This window comes from Brassica napus, chromosome C5 (assembly GCF_020379485.1).
Source record: "Brassica napus cultivar Da-Ae chromosome C5, Da-Ae, whole genome shotgun sequence".
NCBI lineage: Eukaryota > Viridiplantae > Streptophyta > Magnoliopsida > Brassicales > Brassicaceae > Brassica > Brassica napus.
The window spans coordinates 18,784,509-18,798,152 of NC_063448.1; the positions used below are offsets into that span (position 1 = coordinate 18,784,509).

The following is a 13,644-nucleotide window of genomic DNA, read 5'->3' on the forward strand; positions in this document are numbered from 1 at the left end:
GTATTTGTTTCTTCCTCCTGTAGGTGGTGTTATTGGCCCGCAGAGATCACCGTGTATTAGTTCCAAAGATTTAGATGCACGATAGGAGGTAGAAACCGGAAAGGATTGCCTTGTTTGCTTCGCACGCAAGCATGCTTCACACACCTCTTTCTCGACTTTTAACTCAGGAAGTCCGATCACTAGTTCCTTTCCTATCATCACTTTCAAGACGTTGACACCAAGATGACCTAGTCGTGCATGCCAACGTGATGAAACTCTCTGTGCTTGGAGTTGTAGACACTTTTGTTCTTCGACTTCCATTACTACCTTGTATAAGCGGTTCCTTGATCTTGAAGCTTTCACAACTAAGTTCCCGTCTTTGTCATGAACCGTAAGAGTGTTCTCTCTCATCCTTACATCGCAACCTGATTCTGTGTCTTGCCCAAGACTTATGATGTTACTCTTTAGCGCTGGTATGTAGTAGACATCGGCAAGGTTCTTCTTCTTCCCGTAAACAAATAGATCCTTTCCCTTTGATGTCTATTCTCGAGTCATCTCCGAATCTGACCTTCCCGGAGATTGTTTTATCAATGTTATTGAAATAGCTCAGATTACCAGTCATATGGTTGCTTGCCCCGTTGTCTAAGTACCATATTTTTTCTCCATCCTTACTGGATTCGAACTCTTTAGGCTTCACGTTTCGTTCATTCAGATAAACTATCTCATGCATCATGAGTCCTTCGGCTGCTTGCATGTCATCTCCGTCTTTGCCCTCGATAGTTTCTTGTAACTTGAGTAGTCTATCAGGACACATCGCAGCAAAGTGTCCTAGTTTGTCGCATCGGTAACACGTGACCCTTGAGGGGTCTCTACTTTCCCAATATGATGATCTTCCTTCCTCTATTATAGTACCGGCCTCCTCGACCACGTCCTCTATATCCTCCGTCTCGATGTTGTGGTTCAGAGTTGCTGTACATAAGCTTACTCTGATCATCTTGTGTTTCTTCTTCTTCTTCCGCAGCTATACGCTCCTCGTATGCTTTCAAGCGACCTACGACATCTTCGAAGTTTGCGGTATTCAAGTCTAGTAGTTGCTCGAGAGAGGCAACTATGTGAATGAACTTCTTGCGTGGTAGTCCTTGTAGAAACTTCTTAACAAGTTTCGCCTCGTTCATACTTTCTCCTAGCGCGGTAGATTTTGATGAAATCTTTGATAACTTGCCCACGAAGTCATCAATTTTATCGGTTTCTTTCATTTTTAGCCGATCGAACTCAGTTATGAGGGTTTGTAGCCTCGCCTCTCGAACTCTATCGGCTCCTACATGACGGGTCTTGATCGCATCCCACACCTTCTTTGCGGTATCAAGTTTCCCAACTTGTAGGATCATAGTCTCCGGAATCGATTGGAAAAGAAGAACTGTCGCCATATCATTCTTATCACCTTCGGTCGATTCTCTCTCGACTACCTCCCACACCTTAAGACCTCTCAATAACATCTTCATCCGTATCGCCCATACGGTATAGTTTGTTGTTGTTAACATAGGACACTTTCCTTCTTGGTCGTTGCCACCACCAAGTCTCCCATGATTCTTGATCAACTCTTGATCAAAGGATTTTGGCTCTGATACCAAATATAAGTCTAAAGATTGTATGAACTCGATATAAAGAAACTCTTCTTTATTAGCTTAAGAATCACTCAAAGCTTAAGCACACAAAACACACAATCTCTAAAACTCTCACAAAGGTGTGCAACCCTCTTGCAAGTCTTTATTTAGAGACTATATTTCCTAAACTCATTAGGAACACATATATTTTTTTTCTCTAATCCTATTAGGATTGATGTAACTTAACTCTTAAGTTATCTTTATGTTTATTTCCAACAATATATCACCAATAAAGTAGTCGTGGGAGTAAAAACATAATTCAGTGGATTCTACGAAGAAGAAAAAATCGTGGACGTGCCGATTTCCGAGTGATTTAAGTTTTTTTGATTGTTCAGTGGTGTAGTTATTCTATATACATTTTTCTAGAAGATGAAACCATAAAGAGTTTAAAATACAAAAGAGGTTAAACAAAAAACCATGTTAGTAATATTTCTGTGATCTAAAAGTTTAATAGATGGAAAATTTGCAACGGAGAGTGAATGTTCAACATATATTTAATCAATTTCGAATTCAAAATATTGAAAGTTCAACGAAGGAAAATGCAAGGAAGTACCGAATAATGTGAAAATTATAGACGTCAGCAAGTGGTGTGGTGTCTTGATTCGTGATGACAAGGATACACATCGTCTGCACCAGTACAACACGACAAGCATCCAACTTTTGTGACAACTAGTGTGTAAGTTATATAGACTCTGCAGCAGTAGCTTCTGATTCTGTTCTCTCTGCCATGCTAAGGTTCTTGTTTATGCTGACGCCACAAATAATATGCAAGTACATGTTCCGCTGTTACAACTCAAGCTGCAGATTCTGATGCTTTAAACATTGAGTTTATCGACATTAAGGTTATCTCAACTGCTCAAACAGATACAACATTAACTGAAGTGATGAGACGATACCAAGAAGAGACGTTGAAGAAAAAAAAGAAGAAGCTGAAGTACTCGTACCGGACCAGAGGGTGTCAAACCGAAGGTCTAAACCAAATCCAAAGTATTTTAATTAATTTGTCGTTTTGATATTTGTTGCGTGCATATATAAGAAGAGACCTAGTCTTCCTTGTGTTGAGGAAACTAACTCTTCCACTTTTCCATTTCCTTGTTAAGTGGAGTTGAGGCTCCGAGTAGGTTGTATTCTTTTCTATTTAACCTAATCAAGAAAACCAAAAATAGGTAGTTTTAACTACCAAACAACAATTGTTCTTAAGTTTCTTTTCATTGCTTTGACTGGGACCAACATTTGGTATCAGAGCAATTTTTTTGCTGTAACCTGAAGCTATATTAGGATTATGGCAAGCAACAGGAGAGATTGTTGGACCTGGAGACAAGTCTAGGCATGGTGCATGATGAAGTTGCCCAGATTAACGTGGGCATAGATGCGAGGTTTCGTGGAATGGAGGAGTTCTTCAAACAGATGTTGGCCGATGCGGTGACAAGTATCCGTGAAGGAGGATCCAGCACTCCGCAAGGAGATGTGCAACTAGGAAGAGCCCAACCATCGATGTCCGTGAATAGAGAAATAGGGGAGGGCAACAATCTCGTGGCACCAACTGCTCAACATCGTAACATCAAGCTCGTTTTCCCTAAATTTCAACATGGGGATCCAACGGCATGGATCAGTAAGGCAAAACAGTACTTTGCCTACCAGAATATGCCGCACGTGCAACGAGTCAGCTTCGCCTCGTATCATCTGGAAAATGAGGCCAATGAATGGTGGCAGGCTACCTCTAAAGCCCTAGAAGAAGAGCAGATCGTGATCACGTGAGAGGTCTTTGAGGAAGAGTTATGGGCACGCTTTGGACCTACGCAGCGGAAGACTTCGACGAAGCCCTCTCTAAGATCCAACAAATGGGGACTCTGCGAGAATATCAACGAGAGTTTGAACGTCTGCAGAATAAAGTTACGGGATGGACTCAAAAGGCTCTCATAGGCACTTACATTGGGGTCTTAATAATACCATCTCTGATAGCATCAGAATGTTCCAGCCCAAGACGTTGAAAACGACGATTGAGTTGGCGCGAATGAGGGATGAACAGTTACAGCATAGTCGACATTTAACCTCTTTCAACAACCGTGGTGATCGGAATTCACTGATGAATACGAAGATAGAAGGACCAGCCCAGAAAGCCACACCTTTGAATCCTAAACGATTTAGCTCGGATGAGATGAAACGTAAGAGGAGTCTTGGCCTCTGTTTCAGCTGTGACGAGAGGTACACTTGATATCTTGCATATTTCCATTGTTTTATCCATTCACCCATGTGCATTTTGATCATATAGACTAGGATTTAGCCATGTTTAGGTTGCATTTTGCATACATAAGTCTTTATCAGGTATTGGAGTACCACATGGAGTTCTCGGAGACATTTGGGTGTGTTTGGAGCTCAAAAGAGGTGTAAAGATGATCATTGGACGAGCAGAGCGTTGGGAGCGACTTCCCGGAGCGACACCAGCAAGTCGCTCTGACCTGCCTTATCAGAGCGATCTTACCAGAGCGATGCGGAGAAGTCGCTCGCCATTTCATCCCGGTGGAAGCCAAAAACTGACCCAGAGCGACCTATCAGAGCGACCACTCCAGGTCGCTCCCGAAGCCCAGAGCGACTTGGTCAGAGTGACACCCCGAGGTTGCTCGCATTTCTATCGCGTGATGACAACACAATGGAGCCGGAGCGACCTCTCAGAGCGGCCCACTGAGGTCGATCCTGAAGCCTGGAGCGACCTTACCAGAGCGACGCAGAGAAGTCGCTCGCGTTTTCATCGCTCAGAGACACGAAAACGGGCCCGGAGCGACGTCTCGCAGCGACCCCTCCAGGTCGCTCCCGAAGCCTGGAGCGACCTCTCGGAGCGACTACTGGAGGTCGCTGCGCGCCTATTGTTTGCTCGAATTCAGTTTACTCAAGGGCCTTTTGGTCATTTTATTATGCACGTTTTTACTTTTCAAAACCTATGTTTTAAGTACCTTTTGTAGCCACCAGACATATTATCTTTGTTCTTAAGAAAAACCACCAAAAATCTTTGGAAAGTCATCTCTTGAATCAATTGATCAGTTTTGTTATTGAAATTATGTGTTCTTATATCTATTTTCTGTGTTTCTCTACATGATTAATCTGAAATCCAACATGGGTTTAAGAGGAATCATGGAGATTAGTGAGTAATCACCTTTTGAATTCATGGGTTAGGGAGATTAAGGGTGATTAGGTTAGAGCCAGGATGTTTTAGTGTAGATCATTCATATTTCCTTGCTAACAGAGTGAACATAATGCATCTTCTGAGTTGGCCACTCAGTTGTTGATCCTTAGGCATTTCTCATCCGAAAGGTGTTCGAGGAAATGCCCGAGACAACTCTTCTAAGCTTTTAGCATACTTTGCCAAAGACATTTGTTGTTAGAGGTGCTAAGATAGCCATTGGACTTGCTAGTTATGATTGCTTTCATATTATTCAACCAAAGACATTTGATTTTTGAATTGTGTTAGTAAATGAACATTCATCTAGACATAGAGTTTGTTTAGGATTGTGTCGAAGCTTAAGGTTGATAGTTTGATTGATCGTTTGCCATCCTTAGTTCGAAACTTGATCACCCGAGGTCTAATCCCTATATCCATGAGTTCTCTTTTCCCATAGTTAAGAAAATATCATTTAGTTATTCCTTTTAGTTAGTTATAGTTTAAAAACCCATCTAAATCATTGGTTGCACTTAGATTAAGTGATTACTTGCATTCTCGGTGCTTTGATATCTCTCAGAACTGGTTCGACAATCTTTTATACTACAACATTTGTTTTGGGTATCTCTCTCTACTTGACAACACAGAGACTGTGTCATTTAAGTTTGGGGGAGGTACCAAGTATTTGATCATGTTTGCTTTGATGATTTTTCATTGAGTCTTGCATGCATACCTTTTAGCATAAAAAAAAAAAAACAAATCATATAGATTGCATCACTTGCATTTTTAGGAGAGTCTAGAGCATATATGTTGCATTCACTTGCATTGGGAGCAATGATTTAAAATGCCTTGTAAAGAACACTATTTTACACTCGAGTAGCTATTGCATCTCTCAAAAAGCCTTGTACGTTTCGAGCCTTGAAAACTCTTTCTGAATCTCATTAGTTGCTGAAACTCAATCTTTGAAGCCAACTATAACCTTGTTTTAACTGAACGAACTTAATGCTTCTTGCTTATGGTCCCTTGTGTACTGAGTCATGGATATACACACTTGAGTTGTCACATCCTTTACGCCAATCTTTTTGACAAACTCGAGTGGTACACCATTCCCAAAATACTTCCCTCCTTTTGAGCTTTCATTATTTGATGTGTGAGGCCTTTTTCGGAATGCCTTACATGTGCATAATGTCGAGAGTATCGGGAACGACAATGCTTGATCTTCATTCCTGCTAGATTAGGCACTCTATTGTCTAGCTATAGGTGGGGGTGAGTGTTGTGACTATGACTTGGAAGCATGAAAAGTTCGAAGGAAAAGAATAGACTCTTTGTGTTTAAATGGATAATCTTATTGGAATTAGTAGATAAGTGTCTAGCTCGAGTTTATGAAAAGTCTTGGCCCCAAAAAAAAAAGGAATATAAAAGAGAAAAAGAAAAAAAAAAAAAAAAAAGGAAAAGGGGGCTAGCAAAGTTGTTTAGAGCTAAGATTTGTTTTGAAGTTGAGAAAATCCTTTATAGATTTCAAAGAAAAAGAGTTTTATGTGCAAAGTGTTCTTGGGATCTTTTGGTGAGAGATGGGAGTTGGGTTTGACATTATGAAGTGATTGTGTAACTTGTATGTTTGGAAAAAGGGTAGAACAATGGAGATTGAGCATTGTATGCATGTGTTGGTCCCTTTCTTAGATATATTATGTGCAATGTCAAGGCTACTTGTCTTGAGAGTAAACCACCTTTAAAGATCATGTGTTTTGAACCTCTTGACTGAATAAAAGCCTTCCCTTTACTCAACCAAATGATTTGGACCAATTGACCATTTGCAAGAATTCACTTGATGTTTTATGCTTAATGAATGTGAGAGTTGGTTGATTTGAATGTGTGGATGCTTGATGATGAGTATAATGGCAAAAGGAGTTGAGATAGGCCTAGAGAAGCTAGAGTGTGATAAGAGAGTGTGCTCATGATGGATTAGATGTTGAATTGAGTGCTAGTTGTGTTTCTTTTGGCTATGAGCTCCCATCTTCAAACCTCTCTCTCTATGAGTTCTAGAAAGTTCACTTGTGGACAAGTAAAAGAACAAGTTTGGGGGAGTTGATATCTTGCATATTTCCATGGTTTTATCCATTCACCCATGTGCATTTTGATCATATAGACTAGGATTTAGCCATGTTTAGGTTTCATTTTGCATACATAAGTCTTTATCAGGTATTGGAGTACCACATGGAGTTCTCGGAGACATTTGGGTGTGTTTGGAGCTCGAAAGAGGTGTAAAGATGATCATTAGACGAACAGAGCGTTGGGAGCGACTTCCCGGAGCGACACCAGCAAGTCGCTCTGACCTGCCTTATCAAAGCGAACTTACCAGAGCGATGCGGAGAAGTCGCTCGCCATTTCATCCCGGTGGAAGCCGAAAACTGACCCGGAGCGACCTATCAGAGCGACCACTCCAAGTCGCTCCCGAAGCCCAGAGCGACTTGGTCAGAGTGACACCCCGAGGTCGCTCGCATTTCTATCGCGTGACGACAACACAATGGAGCTGGAGCGACCTCTCAGAGCGACCCACTGAGGTCGCTCCCGAAGCCTAGAGCGACCTTACCAGAGCGACGCAGAGAAGTCGCTCGCGTTTTCATCGCTCGGAGACACGAAAACGGGCCCGGAGTGACGTCTCGCAGCGACCCCTCCAGGTCGCTCCCGAAGCCTGGAGCGACCTCTCGGAGCGACTACTGGAGGTCGCTGCGCGCCTATTGTTTGCTCGAATTCAGTTTACTATTGCTCATTGAAGGAGTAGAGGATGAAGACGAGGACAGTGAGATACCGCCGGATACAGAGGACGCTGAGATCACTCTCCAATCTCTTACAGGATGGGGATCTCCTAAGACTATTCGCGCCTACACAGAAATACATAGACAAAATATGGTCGCTTTGATCGATAGTGGCGCCAGCCATAATTTCATAAATGACAAAACCGCAGCACTCCTGGATCTGCAACTCATTCCGACTAAACCGTTCAATGTGAGAGTGGCTGATGGATTTCCGATACAGTGTAGCGGCATTTACCGGAAAGTACCGACAAGGGTCGACGGCGTGTTGTTTCTGATTGATTTTTTTCCCAATGCTGCTTAAAGTGCTTGACATGGTCCTAGGAATCCAATTGCCTGCTCCAACTTGGGCTGACACTGTGTGATTGGGAGGCCCAATCTCTCCAATTTACGCGGGCTGGAGAAACCAAGACAATTCATGGGCTTCAACCGTCCAACATCATACAGGCCCAACCTGAGGGGATAGAGAAAGATACACGACTCGGTCATACTTGCTTCGCCGTTTGTTTTCAGATAGAGAGCTCTGACAGCGATGGCTATGTTCCCGACGAGATGCAACAACTATTGCAACAATACATCAACATATTCCGTGCTCCGACAACCCTTCCTCCACCACAAGATATTGAGCACCACATCGTGCTGAAGGAGGGAAGCAATCCAGTGAATGTTTGGCCGTATCGCTATGTACATATCAGAAGGAAGAAATCAAGAAGCAGGTCCAAACAATGTTGGAATCTGGGTTCATGCAAGCTAGTTCCAGTCCGTTCTCTTCACCAGTTCTCCTCGTTAATAAGAAGGATGTGTCGTTCTCTTCACCAGTTCTCTAGTTCTTGGAGCGGACCTTCATGAATCTCCGTGGTGCGAGGACGAGGTCCTGGTGGGTTATTCACTCTCGGGTTGGAGCTTAGGAGAAGAGACGAACTAGTTAGGGAATGCGGTAACCCTGACGGTGTGGTTTGTTTTGATTTCATGAGTTTCTGGTCCGGCGGTTGAAGAATGATCAGTCCGGTAAAACTCGATTCTGTGTGTTAGCGCTCCTTTGAGGGGAAATTGAAGAAGCAGTGGTCGGCTTAACCTTATGGTTTAGTTGACGTTGTTGCCCGCGTATCTCGTGGTAATGATAGATGACCGGTTCCGGTCTCTTGAACCGGGATTCTTTCCCTCCCGCTGTTTGTTTTTCAGTTTACTTTTCCATGTACTTAGTGATAAGCCTAGTCTATTGTCATGTTTTACTGTTTCTCCATTAGCTTAACCGGAGGTTTGTTCCGGTTAGCCTTCTTTGGGATGATTTAATATATATAATATGATTTTTTTTATAAAAAAAATCACACCAAGTTGAATTATAGTCACATTTCTATATTCCTGTTCGGAAACTTGTTAGACAGAACTAGCACGGATGATCCAACAAGTTCATGGAAAATTGAAAAATTGGAGAATACTCGGGATTTTTTTTAAAAAGTTAATACTGAATTTATTACTTTAAATAATATGTTTCGTAAACAATAACAATATGTTTCCATAGTCCAGCGGTTTGTGGTTTTTTTTTTTTAATAAAATGTAAAATAGTACTCTCTCCGTTTGGTTATATTTGACAGTAGATTGTGTCAATATATCAGACGTTTGCTGAATTCTATGCAAATAATGACACAATATGACTTTTCTTACCCTTGAATTATTAACGTGATGTTTAGCATATCCTTTGACTTAATGAATAAACTCAAGTAATTGAAAAAGCTAGAATAGAGATTGCATCATTAATTTTCTTAATTTAAGTGCAAAGTCTTACAACGTTAAATAAAAACGAACGGAGAGAGTAATATATTATTTGTCACTCTTCCCGACCAGATCCGCCTGCGACCCTAATTTTGCAGCCACCATAATCTATTTCCAACAAAATTCATCATTTTTGAATCATTTGTTCCATTTTAATTTAATTTCTTCATTATAGTAAAAAATATGATGGGTTTAGGATTCATCTATCCATTTTAACTAAATAACACCAAAAGAAAAATTCTCCCAATTATTTTTGCCAGATTAAGGCTACTAGCAGCGGTGGATCTTTTTTGATCGTCACATAATAGACCATTCCGGGAAAGTTTTTGATAGGGGCGAAGCTAGTAAGGAGAGAAGGTGTGCACATGCACCCAAAATATTTTCAAAAAATTAGTGTATTTTTAGCCTAATTTTTTATATATATATATATATATATCTATTGTCATTGGTAGATTTACGCTGTGCACCCAATCAAAAATCAGTTTGGATTCGCTTGGAACATGATTCTATACCAAAGCGACAAGTGATCTTATAAATTTATAAATTTATAAATTTTAATTGTTTTTTAAAAAAAATTAGTCGATCCTATTTTTCTTATAAGACCATGCATAATGGTTTAATTATTCAACAACCTATTCTTTTACTTTTTACAGTACACATCACCGTATTACATCTTTTTTATTTCACACAAGCATTAAAATTAATTTAACTTTTATGTTATACAACGTTTTTTTTTCATCATACAACGTTTTGTTTTAAAAATACAACATTTTACCATTGTGCTGACAAAAATAAATAATTTCATTTTTTAATTTTTATTATGAATTTATTTTAATAAATTTATATTTATTATGTAAATAATAATTTATTAGTAAATAATATCAATAATATAATAAAAATTATTTATCTAAATTAAATGAAACAAATTTCTATTTATAGAGCAGAAAATGATAAATTTGATCTAATTAAAAAAAACAATATTTCTACAAAATAATTTATTTGAAATAAATAAAATGAATAAAAACAAAGTTATTTCAACAACAGTTAGAATTAACAGTTATATTATATTTAGTATTTATTCTAAAATGTAGAATCTCCAACTTTGTAAGAAAGTGGAAGACACAAATTTAATCTTACTGGTCCAAGTTTTCCATGTAGATCTCACTCGCATATTTTTTAACTAATTGAATCTATTCAACTAAAATTAATCTAAATCATCTTTTTGACACCATTACAACTAGCCATTGTAAATAATATTAGGTGTGGAGAATTTAATACTCTTTTCGAACTTGGAGAATTTGATACTATAATTTACATTTTACATGGCAACATTTTTTTTTTGTTTCAAGCATCATAGTTTGACATGACGGTAGGGTCTGGTTATAGTTCAAAGTTCAAACAATATCATAATACCATAGAATATTATAGTTTTGTTTTTTTATGTTGATAAGATTAAAAGTGAGACAATCACCTTTGGCATGTGGCTTAAACCACCTGTGCTGTGTACTAGAATATGATTTACATTTCATTTTAGTAGGGCAAAATGAATCATAGTGGTTCTATGGTGTATTGGTTAGCACATTGGACTTTGAATCCAGCGACCTGGGTTCGACTAACCGGTAGGACCCTTTGTAAGCCATTTTATCTTCTTTTTTTTTTTAAAAACAAACAAAGCAATGTCGTTCTAAAACCCATGAATCCATGTCCCTGCAAGGGCAGTCTTCTTTGGAGTCACACGACAAGGAAAAAAAGCAAGTACGACATCCCGAATGGATTCTTCAGATCCTCTCCATCCAGTTGCTGTAACGTGTCCAAAGTCATGTGGATGAGAGATATAGCTTCAATGGCATCTCCACATCTCAAACAAAGAACTACCTTCTTTGTGAGATTGGCAAGAAGACTGAACAGTCTTGGGTCACACTTGGGCCTCGGTGATTAAATGAATGGCCCAAAGGAGCTAATGAGAGTCTGCGTAGCAGAGGATCATTTCCGTGTAACAACCTAACGACCTTATCCTTAGCTGATATAAGGCGTTGGTGAAACGCCATTGTGGTTAGATTGAGAGAGCTCTTGTAAACTGTGAGATACAGAAGAAATAGTGAACTCCAGGTATCGATCCTGAAGGAGATGTACCCAAGGTCTGGGGAACTCTAAAACTTGCGTTGTGTCTTTGCTTTCGTTTCCTTTTTTTTCTTCTTGTTCCTTTCGTGCGAGAGTAGAGTCGCGATCTACAAACAATCGAGAGTTGAGAGAGTTAGCAAACAGAGAGAGTCAATTACACAAGTGTGATCTTTCGATCGGTGAGCAGAGATCGATTCGATTGCTTCTACATTCTTCAACATGGAAAATTATAGATTTTGTTCAAAAATATAAAAATGATAGTTCTGACTTCTGAGGATGGTAGCTGTTATCTTTCGATTACATTTATCTTACGTTTTGACCAAGGAAGTGAAAATGCTAATGGAACGTACGAGAAACTCAATAATAATCACAAGAAATTATATAATACTAGGGTCGGCCCGGGCGTAGCCCGGGTTTTTTGTTTAAATTTTAATATTAATTATATATTTAGTATGTTTATCTTAATATATAAATAATATAATATATTATAATAGTATAAGTAGCTAGCTAATTATAAAATAAATTTAAATTATTCATTGTTTTTTGTTTTATGTAAATCTAAATTTTTAGTATTCAATTTTTTTATTGAAAATTATATAAAATGATGAGTAGAATAAATAAAATTAATTAAATTTTAGTTATGATGTTTAATTGGCTGAATCGTAGACATGTTTCCTTTGCAACTTTTCTTCTACGAAATTGTATACAAAAGTGTAATTATATATTTTGTATAAAGATGCAGATAAATGGAGATTTTTCTTGGTCGTCTTGTTTGTCACATCACATGGGATAATGTAATACTACTTATTCTAATTTTTCCTTTAGTTTTCCTTCAAAAAGTTTCCCCTTTAATTTTCTACGAATATATAAAGTTTGTATGTGTTTTTTGTATGATAATGAGTCTGATTGGTTGAAGCTGTATCTGCTCTAAGATTTAGGTTTTAAATTTTTAGTTTTGGCTTTAATTTATTTTGCTGTAAATATTTTTTTAAAGCACTAAATAAAAGCTCTAGAGAAGTGTTTTATAAAGCTAACATATTTCATATTTTAATGTTTTAGCTTTGGATTCAATTTTAAAAATAAAAGCATGATTGCTTTTAAAAATGGCTGTAGAAATTAAAAGTCTATCTACAACTTCTAAAATAAAAACATGATTGTTTTAAAAGATGCCTTTAGAAATTAAAAATGATGTCCACAACTTCTACGGACACTACCAATTACCCCAATGTAAAATATTATGTAGAGTGACTAACATGAAACCAAGAAAATCCATGCCAAGGTTATTGGTAGAAGAATTATTTTATTCAGACTAATTTCAAGCGATCATTAATCATTTATAATCAGTATTGCATATATATTTTATATTCTTTTATGCATTGTTTTAGTTGTGTCAAATTGAACTAAAATCTCTATATATTGTAATTGGGTAGATTATGTATTAAAATAATTACGTACATAGTGTAGCAAGAAATTCAACTGCAACTTTGCATAATTCAGAATTACCATGGAGATTTTGAAGGCTTTAAGTAAATAAATAACATAACCTTGTTGTTCTTACCACTGTTTTCGATATTCTATGAAACTTTTGATTAATAAGCTCTAAGCGTTTAACTTCTATTCGTTTACAATAGTCTCTCTCTCCTGCGATTTTGCTCTCAGACACGATTCTAGAGGAAATCTTTGACCACTGGTTACTACTCTGCTACTTGCTTTACCCTACGGCTCTTTCACCTTTTCAGCTCTTTACCCTCTGAAATTCCCTGGAACTTTTTAAAAGTTTACCTGTTTTGGAAGTACCCATCGGTCAATAGACAGCTCCCCCCCCGTTAATCTCGTCTCTGGTCAGAACCTCGCCGGGTTCAGCCCCTGACGACGTCGGAGGGTCAGCCAGGACCTCCCGTGCCGGTACATCACCTCCCTTTATTCTCTCACCCTTCCAAGTTGTGCTCCACTCAAGCTATAGATCTACTTATGGAAGAGCTCAGCTGAAATTGATGGAAGGTAGTTTCAAAATCGGTTGTTATAACCTCTTATTACGCCTCCCCAACCAACAACACTCAGGAGCATTTACCACAAAACGCATTTAATACGCCTGGAAATGATATATAAACTCTCAAGCTGGTCCTAGGTTGTTATAACC

General features: G+C 38.6%; 1 protein-coding gene across 1 annotated transcript; it reads right to left on the bottom strand.

Annotated features, from left to right (window-relative positions):
- Positions 1–848: 848 nt before the first annotated feature.
- Positions 849–1,481, bottom strand: LOC125587134. The gene has a single exon (XM_048757292.1). It carries the CDS (start codon positions 1,479–1,481, stop codon positions 849–851), a length of 633 nt encoding a protein of 210 aa, XP_048613249.1.
- Between the last annotated feature and the right edge of the window lie 12,163 nt (positions 1,482–13,644).

What these genes read in the sequence shown, in the direction of transcription:
- LOC125587134 (XM_048757292.1), bottom strand. Translation starts at nt 1,481, where the DNA reads ATGAAGATGTTATTGAGAGGTCTTAAGGTGTGGGAGGTAGTCGAGAGA.